The sequence below is a fragment of the Falco peregrinus genome, chromosome 7 (assembly GCF_023634155.1).
Source record: "Falco peregrinus isolate bFalPer1 chromosome 7, bFalPer1.pri, whole genome shotgun sequence".
NCBI lineage: Eukaryota > Metazoa > Chordata > Aves > Falconiformes > Falconidae > Falco > Falco peregrinus.
In genome coordinates this window covers 5,630,376-5,658,077 of record NC_073727.1, presented here as the reverse complement: position 1 = coordinate 5,658,077, position 27,702 = coordinate 5,630,376, and the positions used below count along the sequence as shown (strand labels likewise).

At 36.8% G+C, this 27,702-nt stretch overlaps 1 protein-coding gene across 2 annotated transcripts in view; it reads right to left on the bottom strand.

The window, feature by feature from the left end:
• Positions 1-1,402: 1,402 nt before the first annotated feature.
• The window catches only part of ADSS2 (adenylosuccinate synthase 2), a 40,551-nt gene continuing 14,251 nt past the window's right edge, over positions 1,403-27,702 (bottom strand). The window contains exons 2-13 of one of the 2 annotated variants that reach the window (XM_055810299.1): positions 22,564-22,666; positions 20,006-20,074; positions 19,195-19,245; positions 16,933-16,999; positions 14,464-14,571; positions 14,086-14,167; positions 12,144-12,270; positions 9,276-9,430; positions 8,748-8,872; positions 7,605-7,702; positions 2,958-3,107; positions 1,403-2,180 (exon numbers count right to left, since the gene is read on the bottom strand). In XM_055810299.1, the coding sequence (XP_055666274.1) occupies positions 2,128-2,180; positions 2,958-3,107; positions 7,605-7,702; positions 8,748-8,872; positions 9,276-9,430; positions 12,144-12,270; positions 14,086-14,167; positions 14,464-14,571; positions 16,933-16,999; positions 19,195-19,245; positions 20,006-20,074; positions 22,564-22,666 (1,188 nt within the window). In that variant the 3' untranslated portion in view covers positions 1,403-2,127. Of the gene's footprint in view, positions 2,181-2,957; positions 3,108-7,604; positions 7,703-8,747; positions 8,873-9,275; positions 9,431-12,143; positions 12,271-14,085; positions 14,168-14,463; positions 14,572-15,406; positions 15,561-16,932; positions 17,000-19,194; positions 19,246-20,005; positions 20,075-22,563; positions 22,667-27,702 lie in introns of those variants that run through there. The other variant, XM_055810300.1, reaches the window with a different exon arrangement.

The following is a 27,702-nucleotide window of genomic DNA, read 5'->3' as shown; positions in this document are numbered from 1 at the left end:
TTGAAGGCAAGCGTGCCCTCATTTATTAATTTACTTATTTATTTACTCACCCCTTGAACCAGCTAGGCCCCAGCCCTTGGCTGTCAAGTTTCACTGACACCACAAACCCCTGTGGTGCCTCCTACAGCTACAGGAAGGCAAGAATACTTAGTAACTATTACATATTGTTCAAGTTGCAAGCTCAATTCCCTCCATCCCTAGAAAACAGTAATACTGGTTTTTTCCTTCTAAATTAACATTGGAATTTATGTTTCATACAGTTATAGCCCTCCTTCTCTTCATCAGAGAACTAGGAAGAGATTTTTAAGTCAAGATGTCCCTTAGCTAGGGAGGGATGGGATGGTTCTCTCCTGGACTGCAAGGCTGACAGCAAAACCAGACCCTCAACCCCTCCAGAAAAGAGTGAATATGAAATTGTTTGGGTTTTTATGCTGAGAATGATCTTCACATGCAATGCTGATACAAAAGGTCTCTCAATGTATTTGCCAATTTTCCAGCATTCTGTGGTATCCTCCCCTTTCCACATACTACACAAGTAAAATACACACCTTGCTAACTGCTCTGTCACATACGAACAATTCAACAGAAAATGCTCCTTAAATATCCTTCAACCCTCATGTTCCTCCTCTTATGATCTGCAATTTTATTTTATTTCAATTGAGGACACAAACACAGTGCTGAACACCTAAACAGCAGCATCGATCCAACAAATCTATTTCGGGCAACACCTGGTTAGCCAAGAAATATTCTGGAAGGCCTCATAACTTTTATTTTGCGTTAAAAGCCGATTATATTCACCTGCATAGCAGAAATCTACCAAACTAAATCTAAAACTACTGCTCCACCCTGATAAAAACTTGGTTTTAGGAAACAAAGTAAGTTTTATTTTAAGTGAAAAGGAAGCAAATGACTACCGTAGTATAGTGTGTAAAAACAAATTCATTCTCAAAACATCTGGAAAAGAAATATGTAATTATTGGGTTGCTGCCAAAAGAGATCAGATTCTTTGGAATATATAGTAATAGTTATAAAATAAAATAATTCTAGAACATTCCCTGACACTAATAAGGCAAAATATGTCAGATGTCTTGAGGTGAATACTTGTTATTTTCCCTAGATCTAAATCAAATACGTTGAATACTTTAAATGTTATTTCTAAAGCATCCTTAATTTATAATTATGGAAGTGTCTGTGCTTTGCCTCTTTTGCAAAGGAAGACCTTCTATTTGCTATGCAGAAAGGAATTTTAAAGGGCATCAAAATGTTAGATTTCTTACCAAATATAAATATAACCTCATTTAATTAGAGAAACAGTTTGAGATATGCGCCTTGGAAGAAGAGAAGTACAGGGTTTTTAAAACACCAGGAAAAAAAAAAAAAGTAACATTATAAAACCTTTAACTCAAAATCAGAACGGTTCTTTAATAATCGCAAATGGAACTTTTTACAATCAATTTTCTAACTTTCTGCGCACACTTCCTGGTAAACGCTTGAGTGTCCTCTGTGAGTTACAAAGAGTAAGTTTTCTGTGTTATACAGCTAAAAAAACCTGGACATTCTTAACAACTTGGCATCACATCTTTTTTTAAAAAACAGATCACACAATAATTTAGACAGCATTTATAGCATTATAAAATCAGAATCCCCCCTCTTTAATCACTCACAAGAGCAGCCATTAAGAATACAACAGCTTTAGGAATACAAATAATGAGGATGTAAAACTATCTGTGCAAAACTGCATTATTTTTACTGTCTAAAATTTCAGGGAAGTAACACCGCCAAAAGCAGAGAGAGGATAACAAAGACAAACAGTCATGAAAGTAATGCTACCTTAGATTTTCAAACAGGAATTACATTATGAAGTAAATATTATGTAAAGAAAAAAAAAAATCTGATGGCACCTTGAACAACAACGACAAGTGTCCTGGAAATTGCAGTTGAACAAGAATTGATAGAGGTTCATGTTAAAGTCTTTCAGGAGTAGCAACTGATTTGGGGGTATCAACTCTAGCATTTCTTTCCATGCAAAAATCTATCTTTCCAACATCTTTGCTTTGCGGGCTACTAATGCATTTAAGAATGAACAGTCTTTTGAGGAGTGTGCTTTCTTCCATGCATCTGAAATCTTTAAAACAGCTGGATCATTGATTCCCTGGATTTCCCTACTCCAATCCATTTAACTGCAGGAGAGAAAAGCAAACTTTTATTATAAGTAATACAAAGCAAGATCAGATCGTATCTTAAGATCAGATATAAACTTAAGTGCTTAAGATCTTAAGTACCACAGTCTGAAGAAAACCACAGCATATACTATTAGTACATTAAGAAATTATAACTGTCTGTTACTCTCAGAGTAAGAAAGCATTGGTAACTTTGAAAAGCAGAAACAGCCCTGAAGCTGCCATAATAAATAAATCAGTTTTCCAGATCGTAGGAAAAAAAAGATACATAGAAACTATCAGAAAAGTGAAGATCCCTATCATCTCTTAACTCCTAGCTTTGGATGGAATCACAGGATCGTCTTTATTAGGAAGCATAAGAGAAATTTGTTAGTTCAGGACCTCTCACTGTCACAAATATTTAATCACATTAATAGACCAGCAGTCGCACTGGAATGGGTTATAATATAATGACAGCAGACTTAAACCCCTATTATAACCAATCTGAAAAACAATTAAGAAAGTTATAAAAATCTCAGCTGAACAATAACTATACTATAAGCCAAAGAAAGAATGCAATATTAAAACATGAAAATTTTCAATTCAATTGCTAAATAGATAGATAAAAAGTAAAACAGTAGTTACAAATATCACTAGGTACATCAGAATAAACACAGTGACAAACAAGTTTTAAGTATTTTGAGATTCATTGAGAGTATCATTAAGATACAGTGCAAGACAGGTTTCATGGAGCAGGAACAAAACAAAACAATGACAAAAAAAATCTGGTTTACTTACCAGGAACACCCAACTCCATCTCTATAAAGCGAACATAATTTTGTGCATTTACAGGCAGCTCATTAAACGTCCTTGCATTTGATATGTCCGTATCCCATCCTGGGAGTGTCTCATACTGAACCTCTACTTTATTTAAGACCTCCTGGTTAGCTGAGAAAAACAGGAACGCAAATATTACATCCACAAAGATTATATATTCTCTACCACCAAACACACAACCGTAAAGCGTTTTATTCTTTCCTTATACAAAGAGGTTTACTCGTAAGATTATGCCAGCACTGAAACCAGCAGCTTAAACCACAATATTTTCAGTCCAGAAAACTTTTCAGGAAAAGTAATTCCCCAAAATGTTGATTATTTTTTTTTCTTTTCCCCTGAACAAATACCAAGATCCAGCTCCCCCTTCATGAGGGAATTTGATGATCTGAAAGCAAAATTCAGTAGCTGTTTCAATTATTTCCCAGAATAGAAGCAGTAAGTATATTCCATTTTTTCCTTCATTTAGTACCTTGCTACAATGCTGTCCATCCATTAACTCTGAATCCTGTGATGATTCCAAGTACTGGGAAAGGTGCTAGGCACACTGCTCTGGAATTGAACCATTCTAGTAATTATCTGAACATTAGTCTTGGAACAACACTGGGCAGCAAAACAAAAGCCTTAAGCCTGACAATGGTCAAAATACATTGAAAAAAACCAATTTTTTTGTTGTGTCAGGCATCCTTGCCTTCCTGAAAAAGATGGGGTTCTGCCAAAGGCAGTGTAATTAATGATCTGAGACACGGAGCCTACATAACAAGTCACTCCTGTAAAGACCACTAGTCAACCCAGGAGAAGGGTTTAGGTGCAAGAAGCACAGTAGAGGTGCGAATACAAAACCACAGCTAATCCCCTTCCAACGTGTGTGTAGCAAACAAATTCAGGCTCAGCATACTGCATAATTTTTCCTGGTGCAGGTGAGAGTTCAACAGCAGCAATGTCATAAGGACAGCCTTTATGAACTAGGCATTTTGAGTGAGGGTGAAAGTGGACTATGGCTTCAAAGCCTGCAACAGCAAAGAAACGCAGAATTTTTGGACTGAGATGTTCACAGGTTAAGGCAAATGATCCTGAATCAATACTTATTTTAATCAGAACAGACAGACAGGCACATTAAGGATGTTGGGTTGCAGAGGCTAAGGATAAGCATTTTCTTTAATGTCATCATCAGCAACAACTAAGTGTTGTCTGCTGTCCGGATGACCTCCAAAATAGAATAGCTATATTCAAAGGACAAAACCACAAACTAATCACAGACTAAAGCACAGATGGTCTAGAGTACGATGCCAGCCTCCCTCTTTCTGAAGAGGGAATGTGATTTAACATCTAATCTTGGAGGTCCACAGGGATTTTTACTTTGAAGCCTCTCTGATAAGGCTAGGTGGGAGAAAACTGAAAGCACTTAGAATTGAATGGTCTAAGTTTGTCTGCAATCTTCCATTACTCTGTATTAGTTCAATTCTTTACTTTCCAAAAAGTAAGAAGGAAGAAAAGGACGAAAAAGAAGGGATACATTTCTTGATGTTTCAAATTATTCTCTCATTTTACTCCAGCAGGTGTGATAATAGGTGCTGTGTGGTAAAGACAAGCCATAAACTGAGTTCAGTGTAGTAACACATGCAGGCACCAATGATTTATCTTTTAGGCTTTCTGCAATATTCCTTATTAACAGCTGAATTAAGATAACGGAGAAAACAGATATAATGGTATCTGATAGTCTGGTGCTATAATTTGGAGAGGGAAAAATGTGATGTTACTTCCAGCTGAAAAAGAATAGCTGAAATTTGGGATCTTGATAGCATTGTAAGAGAAAGATCTTCCAACAACTTCCAGAAACTGAACATAAAAAGTCATATAGGTCAGACCAAAGGTGCATCAAGCACAGTGGGGCCTAGCTTCTTGTTCTAGAGTAGAAGGCCAGGGAAAGAGCACAAGATAAAAAAAAACCAAAAAAACCCAACAAAACAACCAACAAAAAAACAACAAGCAAGCATGAAGTAAAGCTTCTCCAAAATAATCTCCCCATTTCCTAAGGATCTGTTTTCAAAGTCTCCTGAGTGTCTGTCTGTGCTGAGATCAACTGATGCCTGAACTTGGACAGAGGACATTAGTAGGACTAGACCATGGCTTTCACATTCCTTTTAAACTGATAAGCTCAGAGCCAGCAGGGAGTTCTATCTTTCTTTCATAAACTCCTAGGACTAAACAGAAACGGAGATATTGGCCAGCTCCACAGCAAGACTACAGCCTCAATATTACCAACTGAAGTCCGCTATAAATTTACAAGACATTTTCAGTTCTTCTTTAACAGGAGATGAAGAAATGCCCACAGAAATCTAAGCTAAAAAAACCTGAGACTCGTATGATTCTCTGATCCAGGTGGAAAAAGGAACAATATATGAAATTTGGCACTTTTTTCCCCAAGATGGTGGGCACTGTGTGTGTTTCTAATTTAGAGACAGTCATTTCACAAGGATAAATCACTAACATCTCCAAGAGAAGGGAAGGGAGAGAGAAAGAAATACCCTGCCAGCGAGAGACTGCCAGACTAGATCTCTTCTAAATTAAATTCAAAATGTCGAAGTGGCAAGTTTAAAACAAACAAACAAACAAATTATTCAAGTGCACAGAATGCAGAGATGTAGACAGCGGAAATAATCTAATGGTCTGCAAAACACAAAGTGGGAAGAGTTACCTTTTGGTTTTTTATGCCTGGGTAGGGGTATAAGTAACCTGAAGCATATGTGCTGAAAATCCTGCCAAATGTTGAGGAGTATAGCAGGGAGAGAGGTGTGGAACACAGAGGCACTGAGAGAGACAACATCTTCCAGCTTACCAGAAGTTCAGCTCAAACTCCTTCCTGACACTTAAGGAAGACAGCATGTCAACAGCAAAGACACCAGTTTCTACTAAATTTCTACTAGAATTCTTAATTGTTCATACAGTAAAGAAAAATACAGTCCAGCAGGTGAGCCACGTTGCGCTGCTGTGACCAAAGGTCAGCTACCTGTCACCTGGGCATATACAGGGAGCAAAGCCTGCCCGCAGGAGTTCTAACAACAACATTCTGGTCCCATCTGAGAGACACAATGAATGAGGGGCCAGGAAGGAAGTAATCACTGAGGTCTTAAATACTGGAAAACACGGCCACCTGTTTTTGGCATCTTTAGTGATGGACTGCCAAAGAAGGTCCTCCTGCCTTGAGCACCACAGTCCAAATAGCCCCCAGGTTAGATGACAGGGCTACAGATAAAGCATTTGAGTAGCTCTCAGTTCAAGGTGCAATCTTGAATAATCACATTATGTTCAGAAGCCATCTGACATACACACAAATGTCCTTAATATTTTGAGAAGGGCATCAATCAGGGAATATCTGAGCCTTCTAAAGGGAAAAGCATTCCCTGGTTTGGCACAAACTTGAATAAAAGTGCATGCCATGTCATTCGGTACGCATTCAGACTGTCACTGGCACTTTTGTTGGAAGATATTGAAGGACAAACTTTAGAGAACTCCCCCAAGCACATGGAGAAACAGAAGATTTTTTTTTGTTAATGCCTTATGAATTTCTCTAACAGCTATGTGCTATTTTCAGGGACTACTGGCAGATCATCACTTATTTCTTCACCCACAATTAAATCTTTATACTACATAAATCCTGCTGTGAGTTGCATCTGATTACTACAGTTGATCTCCTCAACCACAAAAAGTTCTCAGCTGATGATATCATATGGAAAATTGTAACCTGCGACCAGCATCAAACCCTGAGGTAGTAATTAGAATGGAAACAGGTATCCATGTGCACATTAGAAAAATTAGAAATCCTGATCTTTAGTACTGGTTAATATTCTTCCTTTTTCTGAAGTATTTCTACTGTAGCAAACTGAAAAAAGATGGAAAAAATGTTTTGTGTATCTGAATAGTTTAACACGCAGGTACATTTTTCAGATAAAACATACCACTAAAACGAGCTATAGTTTCTATCATGCTAAGAGGACGTATGATGGTCCTACATTAGAAAACAGTTTTGCTTTCACCTAAACTAATTGCTCATTCCCTCCCCTCACCCCCCCTTTTCCCTCTTTTCCATTGTGTAGGTCTAACAGGTTTTTGGCTGCTCTGTGCTCTGTTCAGGGAACTGAACTGTTAGGAAAATAATACAAGGAGGGAAAAACCTGGCTTTTTAAGGGTATCCATTCTCTCGTGTGGTTCACTGCACGCTTAAATGGAGACTTGTCCTGCTAGAAGAGGGCATGAATACAGTAGCGGGAATAAAAGACTGGGTTTTTAGTGTGAAACAAGCTTCCAATTTAGCTTGAAGGTAATGCAGTATGTATTAAAGGAAAGGGATAAAGCACGAACAACATCCACATTTAAGAAGCTTTATATAGCATTGTGCATTTTTCCAGTAGACAAATGACAATGCTTTGTACAGGTGTCTTTAGGGTGCAGGTACAGGTGTGGTACAGGGTGCCTCTGGTGCACCTGGGAAGACATTAATGGCTTGATGCTGAAGTGACACATTCCTGTCATAAATCTTACAGGTCAAATGCATTTTGGTATCAGATTACATTTCACGAAAATCTGAAATTGTTAAACAAGCAGTCTTACCAGGAAAATGAGGTATGATTTCACCATCTAGTTTGTATGCAACACCAACTTTTATTTCTGGAAATACATCCAAGATATCCAATTTGGTAAGCGCCAATCTATAAAAAAACATTACTTTGGTTAAACAAGTTCAACAACTCTCATCAATCTGTAAAAACACCAAAAGGAAAATTGATTCCTGCATATTGCAATTAATTGTCTTTCCTTAGAGAAATAGCTCATATGGCACCAATCTATTTATCTGGTGTGACTTTAAAAACAAAAAAACAAAAAAAAAACTTAAACCAGCCTTTTTGTTCCATCCTTAAGATCTAGTACTATAATAAAATGACAAAATCCAAAGAACATGTATTATCCAATTAAAGTGACTGGTCTATAGCTTTAAGTGTTAGAATTTTAATTGGTCAGGGTGCTACCAAGATACTTTATGGCCATACATTTGAGACTGTTTCATAGCATGATGTCTGTTGCTGTCTGTTCCTGTCCTCTGCCACTGAAGGCAGCAAAATAATCAAACACTGGCTCTGTAAATACCTGGCTGCATCCTATTTTAAATAAAAAACACAAGCGACAAGAAAAACAAGAAAATTTAAGTCAGGCATGTATATACAGTTTGATCTACTAGAAATTTTATACCATTTTTTTTTCAGACACCTATTTTCATTTTAATTAAAATCCCAAAGCCATATCCAAATTTTCTACATTTACAGATGCTGCTGAAGATACTGATGGGCTCCCATCTGTACTAAAACTAACAGAATAAAACCCCTCAAACTGTATCAGGTCTTAAGACCCTTTTAATGCATTTGATTTGGTTGAGGTTTGGTGGGATAGCAGTTGTTGGGGTAGCTTGAAGCATCAAGTACTAAGATATGTAAGTGCTTCTTAGATGATTTTTAAATGAGAAATAACAATGCGCTACAAGTAAAAGACAGAAAAATTTATGAGTATCGAAGTGTCAAATATAAAACCACTTAATACTAGGAAAAATAAGGGACAGCTAATTTATCAAAATTCCAAAACAATCAACAAATCAGTACTAATAGTCTGAATGTTACTAATGAGTATATGTACAATTTACAGCACTCTGTAGCATTTCATGATTTTACGTCAAGTTGCCAGCAAGCTGTCAAAATAACTCACGCAGTAAATCCATTAATCATGTAGGCATATCGGAGTAACACAAGGTCCAGCCAGCCACATCTTCTCTTTCTACCAGTAGTAACACCAAACTCTTTACCTCTCGTTTGCAGCAATTCTCCAATTTCCTAACAAAGAGTAATACAATTACATAAGCCTTTTTTTATTATTTGCAATACATGATGCAGCTGTACACCTAATAACATTTTACAGTATCGTAAATAACCTTAAAATTACCAGTTTTTCACAAAGTTGCCCATTGGGATGAAAACAGAAATACAAAACACCATTTCTAAATCAAGAGCAAATCCCTCAAACCTTGCTCCTGCTCTAGCCTTCTATTCCATAGGAAGGTCTGAGAAACTGCCAGATTTGGCAGTCATTTAAGCTCAGTCTAGAACCAGAAGAACGAAACATCCAAACACACTGTCATCTACTTGCATTTAACCAGTAACGCTGATTTAACAGCGGACAGACACACCGAGTTATTTCGCGCAGTTACAGGTCACATCTAGGGCTGATGATACTCACGTTATTTTGTTCCGTAGGAAAGGCACCAATTCCAACTCTTGTTGTATATGCTTTCACAACTCCATACACCTCCCCAACATTCTGTGGTGGCATGCCCAGACCCGTACACACACCTCCAACTGTGCAGTTTGATGAAGTCACAAAAGGATATGTGCCTATTGAAAAAATTGGGTTTAAATAATAAAACACTGGTTGTAAACTACTTAAAAAAATATCTAACCTGGTGAGGAACAGTACTTGCATTGCACTTACCTAGGTTTTACAACACTAAAAAACAAAACAAAACCACAATAAATGTATTTTGAGGTCAAGAACATATTTAATGAGCTTGTAGCTTTGTATGTACATAGTCTGATCCTTCTTTATTGAAAAAGGTAAAAAAGTTACTGCTTACTTCAACTGGTACAGAGGCAGAAGTTGAGTACATAACAATGCTGAATGACCATAAGTCAAAAATTGGAATAAGACACCAGAAAACCATGCCTTGCTATCTTATGTAAAATATATTCACTAATAGAACAATGTGAAAATTTTAAGGGAAACTCTTAAAAAAATGGTATCAAAAAGTTGGAAAATACAGGATTAGCATTTCTTATTTTGGGAGAAAAAATAAAATACAAGCTCTACATACTGGGCAGCACATTATAAAGATACGAAACTGCAAAGAAATGTAGAATTCTGGAAAATAATTATTTTGCTTACATAATCAGATAAAAAAATTATTTGCACAATCAAAGAAAATTAAAGAATAAAAAGACTCCTGGAATATAGCCTAGTTCGTTAGTGGTGAGAGTTCTTGTCTAGTTAAATATTCAGCCCTCATCTAAAAAGCATCCTGGACAGCAAAGATAAAATAGTTAAACATCTCAAAATCCTTAGGTTTATACTTTTACTTAAAAAAAAAAAAAACAAAAACAAAAAACAGTAGATGAAACTGAGCATGCTAGTCCTTAGTTGATTTGTATTCTGAACAAATTCAGCCACAGAGTAACTACATTAAGTGACAGACTTTTACCTATGCTTCAGACTTCCCCCCCTTCCCCTTTCGGTATAAGGGTCAGATGGGTAAGAGAGGAACAACCAAGAGAAATGGAACTGAAAACAATACAGACAACTTTTGAAAGTCAAAATCCTTCACAGTTTGGTGAGGTTTTGCAGACCAGCTTCAGGTATCTTTAGCTTCTTTTGCTTAACTCACATTTCCCAAGAGAAAGACATGGGCTTACAGGTGACACATAACAGCACTCTGCAAGCACTAATTAGTCTTTATCTTTCTTAGGACACAGTAGTTGAGCTTTTCTTTGCTGACAGGTAAATACAGCTCACTGATTTCACAGAGTCAATGAAACAATTTTTACTCATTTTCACCTCCCAGCCTGGTATATTGATACTGGTTTATCCTCACTCAGTATTTAAAAAGACCACACACCTGCACCCCCACCCCCCCCGACATACACACAGGCCAGCTTCATTACACACTCTAGAAAAGCGGGATGGACTGCAAGGCTGGGGATTTACTGTCCACACTGCCCACAGACACACACTGATAAAACTCACACCGCTGTATGAAGACTTCTGTGCACAAAGGCACAAAAAATTGCCCAATAACCACTGTCAAATCTTTTTTACCACACCTCGTTTGTTGTTAACCCAAGTGTCCAATCCACCAATGGTATCTACCTAAGGAGAGCAGATACTCTCTCTCTCTCTGGGTCTCACAGCAAAGGCAGGACAAAACTGTACATATTATAGATGTACCTGAGGAGTTCCAGACTGTTTGCATTTCCTGTACTTTATGAAACCCAAAATCCTCCCTACTTACAAAAAACCACCCCCCTTAAGGTCTTCTGCAAATATCTCAGTTTTGCATCAAACAGTTCCCTATAACAAGCATATCTGGAGACTTCTTTCCTTTCTTTTTTTTTTTTTTTTTTTTTTTTTTACTTGTTGAAAATGGAAGTTTCTTCCAATATTCAGATTATTACAGGAGAATTTGGTGCTTACACTTACAGTGATGATAGTCTCAAGACGCACCTTCCTCTTAAAAGAAGAGGTTTTCAAACTCAGCATGTTTGAAAATGCCCCAATATCAGAACTCATCAGTTGAGAGCAAAGCACGTGCCAATTTTATGTTTGTTTGACATTAGTCATTACAGGCTTCAATTTCAGGCTTAAGCATCTTTCCAACACCAAAAATGATGCACTTACAAGGCTAGTGAGACTGAAGAAAAACGTGACAAAATGCAGAAGCCAATCATATAGGTCACTTATGCCTATACATAGGTATAACAATTTACAATAAAATAATCTCATTTAAAAAGCTGCTTCTATCAGAGATCTACTGACTTTATTAGCAAAATTACAGTGTTTTAAGAATAAGTGCACCATTTATAATTTCAAATTGATGGAGATCCCAATCACCAGCATCTTCCATCAGGAAACAATGGAAAACTAAGTGTTATATAAAGGGTTGGGGGGGGGAGGGGAAGGCAAGCTGACTCTCAGAAAGTCAACAAGTATTTTTGCATATCTACCTTGCCTCTGAAAGCTCTCCGTAGACATACATACGACAGAGTTATTTCATATGCAATTTATAGACGTTGAAGTAAAACTACACACTACTGAAGAATAGTCACCTGATCCATACTGTCATTCAAATAATTAATCTTAGCAGAGTCTAAAGCTTTTCAAAAGAATGTAATTATAAACTTCCCCCTCCTGCAATTATTTGCTAGTCATAGAGAGCACTGTTCTTCCAAAACACAAAACATTTCTGCCACTGGAACAGTTAGCACAGAAGTCTGTTTAGTGTTCCTCTTTCACAACATAAGTATATAGCGATATGTGTCTCAAAAAGGTTATACATACCAAAATCTATGTCCAGCAGTGCTGCATTTGCACCTTCTACTAAGATCTTCTTTGGTGGTCCGTGTAAAGCTTCATACATGAAATAAACACCATCCCTTACCATTGGTTTTATTTTTTCCATGCAGCCCTGAACAATACAAAAGACTATTGTATAGTATAATTCCATTATGATAAAGCCAGTCACAGTACACAAGTGCTAGTGCTCCCTCACAACAATATTCTCATTCCTTTTGAAAAGGAAAAGCAAACACAAAAAAAATGCTAAATATGCCATAATATGCGAACAAGGGAAGGAAGGAAGAACATTAGACATGTATGGTCTTCCTATGAGGAAAGAAAGAAAAAAGAGGAAAAAAGGGGGAAAAAAGAATAAAGAAATAAAACCCAGACTTCTCAAATGCTTTAGAAATATTCATGCTTGAGTATAATCACAATACTTTACTGTATTCAGTATTTAATTTCCAAATGTTCAAAATTTCTTCCCCAAAATGAGCATGTGGGGAGTTCTACTCCTGGCCATCTGAAGCCAACAAATGCACACAATTGTAAAGCAAGCATTAACCTGTGATATATACACAGGTATGTTTGTAAGTAGAAGTAAAAAGTTACTTAGTGGAATTAAGGGCCAAGCACCTGAGTGCCGCCAAGCAGCTGGATGTGAGAAGCCAGTAATGTTCAGATTAACACTTGGTACACAGCTTTTTTTCCCCGTGAGAACATATGGAAGTTCTTATTCTAATGATTCACTTCACATTAAATATAATGCTTTGTCTTTCAGAATTTAATCAGGTGCATTAGCATAAAACAAACACTACATACAAGTAATTCTCCTCAAGCTACAAATAAATGTTGTTTCCACCCTAACAATGAGTTTCAGATATTGTGTAATCCTAATGTGTATTAAGTAAAATATAAAGCATTATAAAACCCTCAACTGTAACTGATTTTTCGGTCTATGTATTGATAAAAATACTACAACTCAACGTGTAACAGATATTATTTAAAGTAAGACAATCAGAAGTGTTAAGAACACCCACATACTCCATTCCAGAGCTGGTAAATTGAATTTAGTGGCAACTAAAGATACAAGAAGGATTATTTCTTTGGCCTGATTTTCTGAAAGAACTAAACATGTAACTGCACACCCTCCCGTGTTCCACACATACCTCAATGGTTTTAAAAAAATCTGTCAGATTTGGTTGAAGTTTTCTAAGCAGTAAGAAAAAAAAATATATATCTCCTACAGTTAAGTTACTATAAAATGCATGAACAAAAAAGCTGGGTAGAGGTAGGACACCTGACAGTTTTCTTCAAGTAAGAACCTTGGTGCACTGCAAAAACTACACTACTAGGCATTAGAGAATTAATACTAAGAAATCTCACAACTGTCCCAATTGCAGGGAAAACATCAAACCAGAATTCATAATTAATCACAAGACTATTGTGATTGCTGGCAATCAGGCTTCATTAGTTCTGCTGCTATCAACTTACATTTTTCTATGTTGTTAGACAGTGGGGTTTCTTTCCTTTAAGGCTTATTACTTAGATTAATAATTTACTTCAGTTCTTAAGTTTTGACACAAGGAATCAATATTCTGCTTTACAATGAAAATCACCTTCCCCAATTACAATTTCGAGTTCTTTATTCCTAGCTGGTACATTTAAGCAAGCAGAAGTCAAATACAATTCTCCCCTTACAAGCCTGTTCCTTAAAGTTTACAATATTTCTCTTGAAACAAAGTTTTGAAATGCTGCATAAAGTGGGGTCAAAAGTGCCTTTAAGGATGCGAGTAGACTCTTTAAAAGTGATCCATACCAATTTCCCACGATATGTACTGTGTTTTAACTCCTAACACAAGCACGAGCATCAGTCACCAAGAGATTTATATACCAGTAGCAGCACACAGTGATTATATCATTTAACAGACAGAAGCAGGCTTACCTTGAGCTTTTTCAATTCCCCTTCAATATCTATCTCTAAGGTAGGATATATCGCCTTGTACTGATTGGCTAACACTTTGAACCTGGAAGGCAAAAATGCTTCACTAAGGTTTTTGTTCTCCTCCTCAAGCCCCCACCAACCTCAGGTTTTACTAGCTATGTAACTGCAGAAGCTACCAGCTATGCAGGTAATTAAACATTCTTAAAGAATAAAATATTCTAGTAATTAGAAATAGATAATTTAATTACAAAGTTATTTTATTTTAAAATATTTTTTCATTTTAAAAGCAACAGCAACCAGATATAATTGCTTACACCAGGGTACTACCCAGAAACCGAAAACCAGGCTTACAACTGTGCATTAAAAACCAGAAATTACCTCTCAGAAAATTCATCAAAATCAGAAACAAGATCACACATTCTGAGTCCACTTCGAGCTGCTTTTGAAGAATATACTGGACCGATTCCTTTTTTGGTAGTTCCCAAACTTTCAAGAGATAACAACAGCAGTTATTCTTGATATAAAACAAAGGTGTTTCTTCTTTAAAGCTAATACATCCTTAGCATAAAATGAAATGCTGTTATTTTAGAACATTGTTTTAATTTAGAACCTTGTTTTAAGCATTTAAAACACAAGATACTTTTATTATGCAACTTAGTTTCAGAACATTATTGTTTATAGACATTAATATATTTATCTGCTACATACTTCTGTTTTTAAACCAGTAACTTCTCATACTTTAGTGAACTCTCATACATTTATTTCTATACAATTCTCAACTTCTACGCTTAAGGAACTGAATGCCAAGACAGCATCCTTCAGTATTATGAATTAAAACTAACTAAACACCTTCCTAAAAAAGCAAAATTCAAAACAATAATATTGGAAAAAACCAAATTCTTCCAATTACATTCAATACTGAGTAATCTCAGGAAGTGATGTTTGCCTCCAGTCCGAAAAGAAAGACATTCTAATTAACTTTGCATCACATATTATCATTTAACCAGACCATGACACTGTGGCTTAAACAACCGACTCCAGCCTCCACCACAATTCATACCCTCCACAGAGAATGTTTTTAGTGAAGAACTGGTTTCCATTTATTTTGTTTCATTAAGACATGCCAATTCAAAAAAGAGTTGAGCTGTCAGAAGACTGTATTTATAGAAGTTACAACAACTGTATAAGCATAATATACCATATTAGATCACCTTTTCTATAACCTTTCTGCAAGGGAAGCTACATGAGCCTTACTTGTGACTGTTTTTGAGCTACATTTGAATAGATAAAAGCATTCAGTTAAAATAAAAAATAAACTTACTATTTATAATGATCAACTTTGAACTGTTAAACACAGAAGAGTTTTAATACCAAACTTGCTATGCAGTCAAATCTCCAGTTAAGGCATGCTAGCAGGCTATTTCAATTCCTCATCCCACCCCAAACAAACAGGCGACATGTCTTTGGATAATACGTTTATGACAGGCTGTTCTCAGCCAGTCTGTAGTACTTCCCCCAAGACAGTCACTTAAATAGCCTCAGAATTTAGGAAGAAATAGATAGCTTAGTACTTTCAACCCATCAGCAGTTTTAACAAACTTGAAAACTGTATGATCGTGGCCAAATTTCAAGAACCTCACAGAAAGAAATACAGCACTTTTAAGAGTGACTTAAGTTTTTTAGTTTTGATTGCAATTTTGTGTTCTGGGTTTCTTTAAAACAAATTAATTGGAGAGAACTGGTTATTTCTTCATTGGGTTTTCTTTTGCAATCTTTAATACTAACTAGTAGCATGGTTCCTTCTCAAAGTAGCTGTGTTTTTAATTGCAGATACTGTCATACAGCAGTTTTAGCTTGCGCTCCATAAACATTCAAGAATAGCTGATATACATACACTGGCTCAAAAAAAAAAGTATACTGTTCCAAATATATATATATTATATATATGGATGGATGTATATTCTTCCTGTTTACTTTTTAATACCTGAAATAACAGGTAACAAGACAGCTGGTACAGGACAGTCAAATGCAAAAATGACCCACTGCAAGAATAACTGAGAAATTACCACTCAGTAGCAACCTGTGTGAAGCAAGATATGCCAATATCAGACACCCTCTTCAAAGGTTATTGCCATGGATACCTTTTACAGGTCTCAGTAAGGAAGACTGAGTTACTTTTCATCTGCACAGACAAACTTCCAAGAAGAGAGACTGAGTTTACTGGTATCTCAGAAGTCTATAGTGCTGCATTACTTTCCAGCTGCAGATATGTCACAGTTAATTCTGCCAGCTTCTTTCCCATCCCCAAGAACCCGTGAGCTACTTGGAAACCACAAGTTAGAAACAAGGCAGCTAGTTTCTAGAAGTTTCAAAAGCTTCAGAAAGTCAGCAGCAGCATGTAGTAGACAACGTGAGCATTTACATACACCTCTGACAACAAAGCCTCATGAGATACCAAACCAGTCATATCAGACCTTTTAAGTCACTTGGAGATAACAAAAAGTCCTTCAATCTTTGTAAATAGAAATATATTTTTACAGAAAAAAATACTTCCAGTAAACAAAACATTAGGAAGCAGGAACCCTTTTTATAAAGCAAATTAAGAACTAGGAACCTTTTCATAAGGCAAAATATCAAGATACAATCCTTTCATTAAGAATATAATCTTTTGCTAGCCACTGGAGGACAAAAGTCTAGGAAATAAGCCCTGCATATTCCACATTAAAGAGTTATCAGGATAAAGAATACTTTTTTAAACTTGATGACAAATAACATAAATCTAATGTATTAAGTCATATGTTTTTATGTAATAAACTATTCTATGTTTGACAAAATAAAACTACTTACTTCTTTCCTGCTTGTTCTTGCCTCTGTTGTTCTTGGATGCCATCAGCAGCCTGGTGGAAATCAAATACTATGAAAATAAAAACAACAAATACAAAATTTGTGAGATACAAATTACCATATCAGTAACAATTTCTTCAAATCAGTTCTAGCCCTGTTCATCAATGTGGGAAACAAAAATATACACACTGGAGAAACAAATAAAATGACATCTTTTTTCTCCTCTTTTACATTTTCTTCACAGGGAAGAGATCTAATGTTTTTCAGGGACTTTTTTTTAATCATTTTGTAGACTACTTGCAGACTGTGTATGTACCTCCCACAGAATAACTAAGCCATTTCAGCTTTGTAGTGGCCCAAAAGAATGTATAGAGGACAACAAAGAAAACATGTGGTTGAAAAAACCATGGAAAACAGGTTATAATAAAAAATGTCACATGCTGAGCTTTAAGCTGGGAACTTTCAGTAAACATTCTCAAGCTTTCTTCAACCATTTTATGTTTTAGACAACATCAATTAAAATATATTTGGAAATATAAGAGCTGCCACCATTGTCTGTTACATAAACAGAAAACATCTTCACAAGCATCAATTATTTTTTTTAAAGCATTACATACTATTATGCCAAAGATTATTCAAAGTATTCCTTGCAACAAGTCTTCGTCTGACATAAAAGAAAAAAAATTAAAAAACCTGACAAGACTCCTCAAATACAAACAGTGGGGCAACAGTTTGCAGGTTAACAGAAGCCAGCTTATTTTTCTTAAATACTACATTCTGAAAGTTAAACAACTAAACTATCCATCACACAGGAAAGACTGAAAACTTGCAAGAAACAGACTCATTTAACAGGTACTCTAGTCCCTCTAGAACAAGAGTGGTTTTCCATGTTTGCCTTACCAATTTATTTTTCTGTTTATTTCCACACATCCCCATAATTTAAAGGATTAGATTATCCCCAGCAGCTTGAGCCCATTTTTGGTTGATCTTTTGTTAGACTAATCATTCACAGCCTGCCAATACCCATTTTAGCAGAGGCATATTTATCAGGGCAACAGATCTCCGGACTGTTACCAAAGCTTTCTAAACAAAAGCATTCTGAAGGTTCATTTCTGTTAAGAGGCTGAATGGTTATGGGTGACAGTAACTGGTCCTTCTTACTCTGGACCTGTTTAGTTATGAAAACTTTACAGTATTGCCATTGCAATATAATCATCGCAGAACAGTTTTTCTAATAATCCCAGTAATTTCCAAGTAATTCACCTACTGTGATTCTATTAAGAGAAAGGATTGCAGTTAACTTAAGAACAGTTACTCAGCTATTTCAAACTCAGCACTTACTCCAAAGTAAAAAAGTATTTATGCTGAAATAACATAATCCAGATTGGTAAAAAAAAAAACCAAACCCAAGAAGCAAAACCAAAAGCAAATTCTTTTTTCCTGTGTTGCAAGCTTTTATCTGACAGGTCTAAAAGTCTGCATCTTCAGGAAATGACTACCACAGCAGCAATAAACCGCAAGTATTAGGAAAAGGGCTATGTAACCATTATGTTACAGTATCTACAGATCTAATTTAAAGGATGAATTTACATAATAAATATGTCCTAGAAGTGACACAGGAAGAGCCTCTGAAGCTCTGTGTTGGTGGTTTGGACTCTAAACACTATTTTACTCGGGGCTCTGAACTGCAGAGTTGCCTGGAACATATAGGCTGGATCAATGCTTGACTGCTGAGCTCCCCAGGAGAGTGCCGCTGTTCTCTCCACCCTTACGGAGCCCTTCCCAAGAATTCTCCTTCCTGGAGTACATGGCAATTTACTGGGTAGGGAGCCTGCTAGTTTAAGTCACACCCCATCACATGGCTTCCCAGCAGAGAAGTTGCTGTAAACAACACTACTTTTACACCAAAAGGGGAAATGAATCCTTCAGTTAATTAACTTCTGGACTGCTTTTGACTGCTTTGCGCCTCTCACCTTAGGCTTGGAAAGTGAACCTGCTTGCCTGACTAGGGTATGCTGAAGGAATAGGATTAAAGAGCTCCTAGAATAGAAACCTGGGAAGGTCCTGAGCAGGGAACGATTTTTTTTCTAGGATCTTCAATAAACCAAAGCAGCATATAGAGACTTAATCCAAAGAAAAGTCCATGTCTATATACAGACATGGCCAAAACCTGTAATTTTTACTGCTATGGAAAGTTCAGAGAAAACAAAGATTAACAACAACAAAAAAAACCAACAAAAAACTAAACCACAAACAGGAACTTACCAATATGAGCCCTGTCAGAAATTATTAGTCTTTTTTCCCAGCCTTCTAGCCCTTAAAAGACAAAACGAAATAATTATGTACTATATAGCATTTTTGTCTTCTGATGTATAAAGAATAAATACTTCTCATGTTTAGTCTTCAATCAATTTAAAGATTGAACAATCATGTGCCAGAGGTAAAAAAGTAGATTTCAATAATTAAAACTTGGCATCAGTCTACACAGTTGAGAAAGTCAGGCTTATTTTGAAGAAGAATTCTAGCTATTCTACTAGTTCCTCAATTCCAGCAATCAATTACTAGCTTTTTGGGTTTTTAAAAACCTAGACCACTGCTTTACCTCACTTATAGTAGACTGCTGCCAAGTATGGCCAGACATAACAGATAGTATCCAAAAACTGAGTTCAGAATCAAGAAGTGATTACCACAGCATTTGTTTACATTAACGCATATCAAACTGTACACTAATATTCTAAGAGGTGAGACGACTATGAGCAGATAACACACTTCAACAAATTGTTTAACTTCTTAAATTCACTACTTCAAGCAAAGAAAAATGTCTGCAGATAATTCATATTTAGAACATGTTGTCTTCATATTTAGAACATGTCTTCTGAAACTGTAGGGACTCCTTTTGTCTGTCTTCCCATGAGGGCCCTGGGACTTCTAGTGAGACTCCTGTCAGAAACCAGCAGCTAAATGGATTTCTGGAAAAACACATTGTATGTAACTGCTACAAAGGCATCCTCTATCTAAATCTTCTGAGGTGGGTGCCACGAACTATTTTAAGAGTAGTATCTTAAAATTTTCTCACCTTTTCCTTTCTTTAAGTTTTTTTCAGCTTCTTCAAAGAGTCCTGGCAAATGAATTACAACGCCATTTCCTGAAGAAAACCATTACATAAAAGTTAATTATGTTAGGCATGGAAAAAAATATTCCAAACAATTCAAAGACACTTCTTGTTTTGTATGCAGAATATTTTATTTAAATTTTTAAACTTTAAAGACACTGCAATTTTTATTCTTAGGAATTTGTCTGTAAAAGACTAATTTACACCTAAAGTATGTATTTCTAACTACATGCATTGAATCTTTTTACTAAACTCAACAAACTTTCCATTTAGATCAGCACAAACATTAACAGCACTGTGGAACAGTCTGGAATGCAACTTCCTCTTCCTGGTGCTTAAAATTAACTTCCCTCTTTGTACTTCATTTTAATAACCCTATTGTTTTTTAAAAGCATAGCACACTTCTATCATCGTTATAAACACCAGCATCCCCTCAGGCACTCTTCTGCTGTAAATAGACAAGAATATTCTGTATATAGAGCTGAGTTTGTTAAGAGACTAGCAAAAAAAAAAAAAAAGGGGGGGGGGGGGGGAAGCTCTATCAAAAGCAAGCTCACTTTCCTACAGCTGTCACATTGCTCAGAAGATGACTACTAGCTCATGCAATTAACTGGCATCACTGATTACCTAAGGAGCCGTTTCGTATCACAAAACTGAACCATCTTAAGGTCATACCAAACTCAGTAAATCAGTACATCCAAAGCTACTGGCATGATAACATCTAGCTAAAGAATCGAGGGACCTAACATCTGGAACTATTTGCGTATCCCCTAATTTCACATAAATAAAAGCATTCCAAACACCAAAATACAAAAGACTTCTTCACTATAACCTTCACAGTACAGTCCTAATCAATAGTAATAATCTACCATAACACTCCAATCATTTTGCCCTTGGCCTACCCCCTCACCCCACTCAATCTATAAACCTTTTCAGTAGAATCCTAAGCCAGATAATTATTTTTTTCCCAAAAAAGTTTTTGAACACAAGGCAGACCTAAAAGAACCTAGAACAAACTTCAGAACAGATAAGACCAAGAGATGGCAGCTACAGAGAAAGAGAATTTGTAAAAAGCCCTCTCCTGCCCACTGTATTTTTAAAGGATGGTAACTTTCCTACTCAGTTCCGAGTTCACCAAACAAAACATGGCAAATGGGCATCCTTTTTTACTGTTTTTAAGCAATGACCTTTTAAAGAAACATAATACACTAACACATCAAGAGAGAACAGAAGTAGTATTAGCCACAGCCCTCAAAACTAGAAGCAGTTAACATCCCAACCTCCCCTTCATCATAGGGAATCTATTCCCACACTCACTGGCTCAACTTCTGTAGAAGTATTAGGCAGGGCAAGTTGACCCAAAACTATCCCACTCTAAGACACAACATAACAGCAGAAAAGAGGCAATTAACCACCAATTTCCATCAAGTAAAGAGTTAATGCTGACTGCAAGCATAGAGTCACTACAAGCTGGACCCAAGAATTCAGCAAGCACTGTTTATGAATCAAGTAACTAGCAAGCTCTTTAGCTGCTACACTTAGTAAACGTGTCAATGACCATTTGTCTTGTCTTGGCACATGTAACCAAGCTGAGAGGCAAGACTACAGGCTCAGAGCAGTCACATATCCAGGAAGAAGTGACGGGAAGAGCAGGGCAATGAAGTCCTGATTTGGAGAAGCCCACTAAGTCAGGGGCAGGAGTTCTGGGTATCAGAAAAGCAGGATGAAAAGTGCTGATCGGTCGGTCATGCTTGTGGAACAGCACACAAGTACATGCATAGTTATAACGCTGTGTGGACATGTTTTATATTTACCTTCATTTTTAGAAGGAAATTTTCAGGGCTACACAGCATTATTAAGTAGGCTGGTCACAGAAGCAATCCAAAGAAAAAAAACATAAGATTGCAAACAAGATTCCAAGAGAGGGAGGAGGGTAAGTAGGCTTGTAGGGACAACAGACAGGACAATCTAAACCCCCTTTCAGGAAGTAAACAAATCACAGATCCTGACATAGCACTGCCACTGCCCTAAACCACCTAATGTACTCTCCTGAGAGGACTTCTTGGTAAGAACTGTATAGTGCAGAAGTCTTTTGGAGTCAGCATTCATTTCACAATCCAATGGAAAAGGAAGGAAAAATATATGTTTCAAAAAGTACTGGTAGCTACTTAGCAGGGCTGAAGATTATAACAGAGAGGAGGCATTCTGAGAATAAAAGAAATGATCCGTAGAAAAAACAAGAGGGATTGGGAGAATGAAGACAAGCTGAGCAGCTAGCTGTTCGCACTGATAGGACAGGTAAGAACAAAGATGAACTATCCAAGACAATAAAAGAAACCTTTATGACACAAACTTCACAACTGAGTTAAGAAAACAGTAAGAAGATAGTAGAGCAGTGCAGGCCTGTGAGAATTTGAGGAAGAAAAATCCTGATCCTGTATGTCCTCAGATATATTTTGTTTTTTCAATGTCAGAAGTCTGTCACTACAGTATTGTCTATCTTTTAGAGATGTCCCACTTACCAATGAATGCAGTGACTTTTGGATTGATGATCCCACTTGGCAGAAGATGAAAGTCATACTCCACAGAATCCACAACAACTGTATGCCCTGCATTATTGCCTCCCTGGGGGGGTGGGGAGAAAAAAAAAAGTTAATAGTTTTTGATACTAAGGACAAATGAACACACGGTATAGAGATGGAATAAACTGGTTCCAGCTCCAGTTCTGCAGCTTTGATTTCTGTTGCTGAAGAACGATCTTTCAGAGATCTCCTTCTCCCAGGAAATCAGCCAAACTTGTTTTGTCAAACCCAACAATTTCAACATCAGTACTGTATGTCACATAGACTTTGGACAGTATTTTGGTTCACCAAAGGTACAAAAACTTGGAATAAGATTAAAATGTTCTAAAAATTACTAGACAGGAGCATAAATATTCTAGAACATACAAACATTTCTAAAAGCCATCATCAGTTTTACTAGTTTCCTATTGGAGTTATGGAGAGTAAGTATTCAAAGTGGAACTGCAACCTTGGCAAAGAAAAAAAAAACACCCACCAGTTAAACTTGAGTATATAAAACCATGTAGTTATTGGGAAAGATAAGTCTAGCTGTTTGGCAACATGAAAGTTTGTTGTTCCTGAATTTTGGGTTCAGCCTTTCGAGTGGTTTTCTATGAACAATAAACAGCAAAGTTAACTTGCTCATTCTATACCTCCTCAGCAGTAAGAAAGGTCTGTAATAGCAAGTCATTTGTATCTGAAACATGCTGTTAAAGAGTGAATCTAGAGGGAACTAAGATGATTCCGGTTTTCATAAGTTACCAGAAACTATTTACATCAAAATAACATTTCACATTTCTAGCTTTTTTCATTACCACAAAGAGAGTATTAAGAGATTTGTTAAACTGTGAAATATGTCCAAAATACAAAAAGAAGCCTGTGACCAAGTCCTAAAGAGGGTCAAGATAGGCTTACGAAGCTAAAAAGATTACAAAATAGTTACCAAATATCCCCAATTCTCGTTTGTTGTACTTTTGAAAATAAGCTTACACTCTCTTGTGACCAAGGCATTTGTGCAAGACAAGGTTACATAAAATATGGTTCTGTTTGTCATAACTACAGGAGCATCCTTCGCAGACACCTTGCACCAAACAAACTGCTTCATAGAAGGAAAACCTTAAGACTTCTAATCTAAGCCTTCTTTCAGCACAAGACAAATGGAAGAAAGGCACTACATGAACAGAAGAAGAAAAAAGAACCTGTATCAAATACTAATTATGGAATTACAAATCTGAAATATTTCAGAATAATGTAGCACAAAGATCTTTTCTAAGCAAGGGACTCAACAGCTGCTCACTACTTCTACAACACTTACCAAGCATGAATGCAATATATACAGCCACATATCTGACATTACAAATAAAGAATATTCACACATATCAAACATTTGTGCCAGTATACAAAAACACAGGTAAAAGCCTAATCTCAGTGAAGTTAGCAAGGAAAATCCTTGTGATTTCAGCATTATTTATTTGAGGACTTACAGCCATTCCACCTCCTTTGGCAACAGAGGGAAGACTAATAAACCTTCACACAAGGGAAATGTCCAAATTGAAGTAAAGCTTAACTGATTTAGTAATACAATGTAGAGTCTTTCCATGTACTGAATAGTACCCTGACAAAAGTTTTAAAATTTCCGCATGCAGATGGTTTTCACTGAAAACGATCTGACTTAATCAGAGAATGCCAAATTTTCAATTCACAACACATGAAACATATTGATTGCATAAATAAAGCAAGCTTTTCAAGTTTATTCTTTCAAGAAAATAATACTTCAGGAATAACCTTCCTCCTCCTCCTCCCCTCTAACCCTCCTACTCAACAGCAGCTGTTAAGAACAACTGTTTAGCCATCTACCAACTCTACAGTTGTATCTTTGATTTAAAAGGATGTTAACTACTTTACCAGGTAGATCATTTACAACTATTTCTGAAATGCAATGCTGACAGTCCTGAGCTACTGCAAGTTACTCTGCAACTAGATAATATTCCAAGAACTACTAAGTTACATACATACAAGCTTTTTTTAGTAAGAAAAGACATTGGGTGTCTATTCACTGTTTGAGAATCTAAGCAAAACCTTTCTTGGGGAAGAAAGAAGAGTTATGTACTAAAGTAGCATTAACAGGCAAGTGCATCTGCTGAAAGTGGTAGTTACCTTCATCCTCATCAGATTCCTTCAAGTCATTCCTTTCTGTTAGATCCACTGGTAATATCAGTCTATACAAACATGAACACTGAAGTGCTTTAAGATTCAGTAAGTAGGTCTAAGTACAACAGTGAAGTACTGAGGTAGTAGTAATTTACAAATGGGAAGACAAGTCAAAACTCTCCCACTGCAGCATAAACAAACTGGACTAACCCATAAGCAACAATAAGATTAGTACATGACTATTCATTTCAAATCCTCTACTAACTGGATGATTTACTTTCTTGTTTTGCTTCTCAATTTATTTAATTTTTTTTTCTAGTGTCATGAACATCAAATAAAGAGAAAGAAAAATTGGCCACTGTAGACATTAAATCATGATTAACAATAAATTCTTAGTCTCTTAAAGTCTGCCAAGCTACTGGTGCCGTTCAGACATGCTAACCTGAAGTTCAGCAGTCGCATCTGCTTGAGTAAGGTGTACAGCATGCACGCTCACACTGTTAATCATGAGAACATAGCTGCTGGTTTTTGGTGGTGTCACCAAATCACAAAGATTTCCCCTTGCACTGCTGAGTTGTGTTGGCTCTGTGCTCACTGAAAAATACCCCGTGGCTGACAGAATGAAAATGGCATTTTACCTTTTAAACCTTGAACTACACATACAGCACTGCTCATACTTTATCTAGAAGAAGCTAGTTAAATATACTTCTGCATGTTTACTGTGAGTAGTTATACTTCAAGGGATTTTGCTAGAGACTGAAGTAGAAAACTTGACATTACATGTGATGAATCACCATCTGAACGGACTCTAGGGCCATAATAATACCAAAGTTTCCAAATGCTTCTTTACAGATGAGGCCTAAATTTGAATCTCAGAATTTAGTTGTTTTTATTATTATGATGCCTATGACATGAAAAGATTCAGTCCCAAAAGTGCTACTGATAGAAGTAGTCTGGTAGAACGTTAGGTCAGTCCCCACCCCCTGTTTTGGATGTCAACTGAAAAATATTTTTAATTTCCAACTGTATTTTAGGACAGCATTAAAACAACATCTCACTAATTCAGTTTTCAAAATTCTGCTGTTGATTTACAGGTAACCTCTACCCCAAGTGCAGAAGTGCAAGTGTATAGTTACACAGTTAGGAATTGTAATACATTAAAAGAATGGTTCACACCGTACACTTACAGTGAACTAGCAGTGAAGTGTACACATGTTGTGTGCTCAGACATTGCACAACACAGGTTTGGTAAACAACTGTAATTACAGAAACCTGAACTCAGAGTTCTCGTGGTGCTGGGGCGAAGAGGTGGCTGGTTGTTAAGTTATGGGGTCTGAGTTTGGTTTGTGGGGTTTGGGGTTTTTTCCTCGTCCAGAAATTGACGGTAATGCCAAGATATTCCTCATGTAGGCAACTATTGCTTCTGGGCATAATTCAAGGCATAAACTGATGAAGTCACTCCTGGCTTTGGTACTTTCCATCTGGATTTCTCACTCCTCCTCCCTCATCACACTAAACCAAATGGGACCAGTTAGGTCATTCAAGCTAACACTGCTTTGATTCAAATGTTTAAACATTATTAATGGAGAACTAACTGTGGAATTTCTTTTCACTAGTAGTTAAACAAAGTTCATGCTCAAATGATCTTCAATACATTGTATAAAGCTTTTGCCAGAGGGAAATTAAGATATACAAGTCGTTTCTTGAGGTTGGCAGTACTCCCTAGTTAACTAAATACAGTAATCAGTCTACCATATCTCGGTAACCTTCTAGGTACCCAAGCTACAGGAGTTCTCTCCCAGCCACGTGAAAACTGAAACACCTACCTTGGGCCAACACAAATAAACAGGCCAAGTGCGCAGCAAGACCAAAAGATTCTCCTGCTCAGTCTAGACTACACCATGTGCATGTAGCAGTGGCTCCTTTTCCCTTTCTCCCTGCACAACTGCAAGATTTCCTTCAACTGAGCCAAGAAGTGTGCCATGGCCAACACACTAGGGCAAGGCAATTCTGGATACAGCTACAAATAGATGGATTGCAAAGGACTGAGGTGGGGAAAAGATGACTTCCTACACGAGAGGTACAAGGCGGCACCAGTGGCACTCTGAACAAAGAGCTTCTTCACTGGGATGCTTTCTTTCCATTCTGCAGAACAGCAGCAGAGGAAGCCCCTCCAGAAGTCAGAATGCAGGCTGTGAAGGAGGTCAGGCAGCCAAGGCAAAGCTGGCTTTGCCAAAGTAGTATCATGCAGATTAAAAAAAACCAAAAAAACCAAAACAAATTTAAGAGGAAAGGTAATCAATAAGACAAAGTAGCATGACATAGGAATATCTAACACACTCAAGACTTTACTCGCTTGGTATTGCAATGCAATATTTAGTTCCAAAATTATCCTGAAGAGGCTTTATGAAATACAGCAAACAACAAATACCTAATGCAAAAGACAAGCAGGAAAGCCCTTTTAAGGAGAGGGGGAAAAAAATAAAAGAAAGAGCCTTTTAGCAATTTTTAGGTACATTAAACTTGCGGAAGACAATAAAAATCAGTTCAGTGTAGACGGCTGTAAGGCAGGACCAGAAGAGAGCTTTCAAGGTCCAAGTACCTGCTAAACACAAACCTACTGAACCTTCTTCATGAAGTTTTCTGTTCACTCCCTCTGCTTCTATGGTTTCCATGCTCTGATACAGCTGTTTTAAAAGTCTTCTAACCCCACTTGTCTTACATATTATCAAGAAAAAAAACCAAAACACACACACAAACACCCACTTGTTTCCTTAATTGCTTCCTAAAAACATTTCTGTAAAAGTCTTTCACTGCTGCATCTCACAAGTTGTTACAGTATCAGATACAGCATTGTCAACCCTCAGATCTGCCAGAACAGCAGAATCAAAATTTTGAAGACTGCCTCTCTTAACAGTCATTTAAGAACCTTTTTCCCCTCTCCTGCCC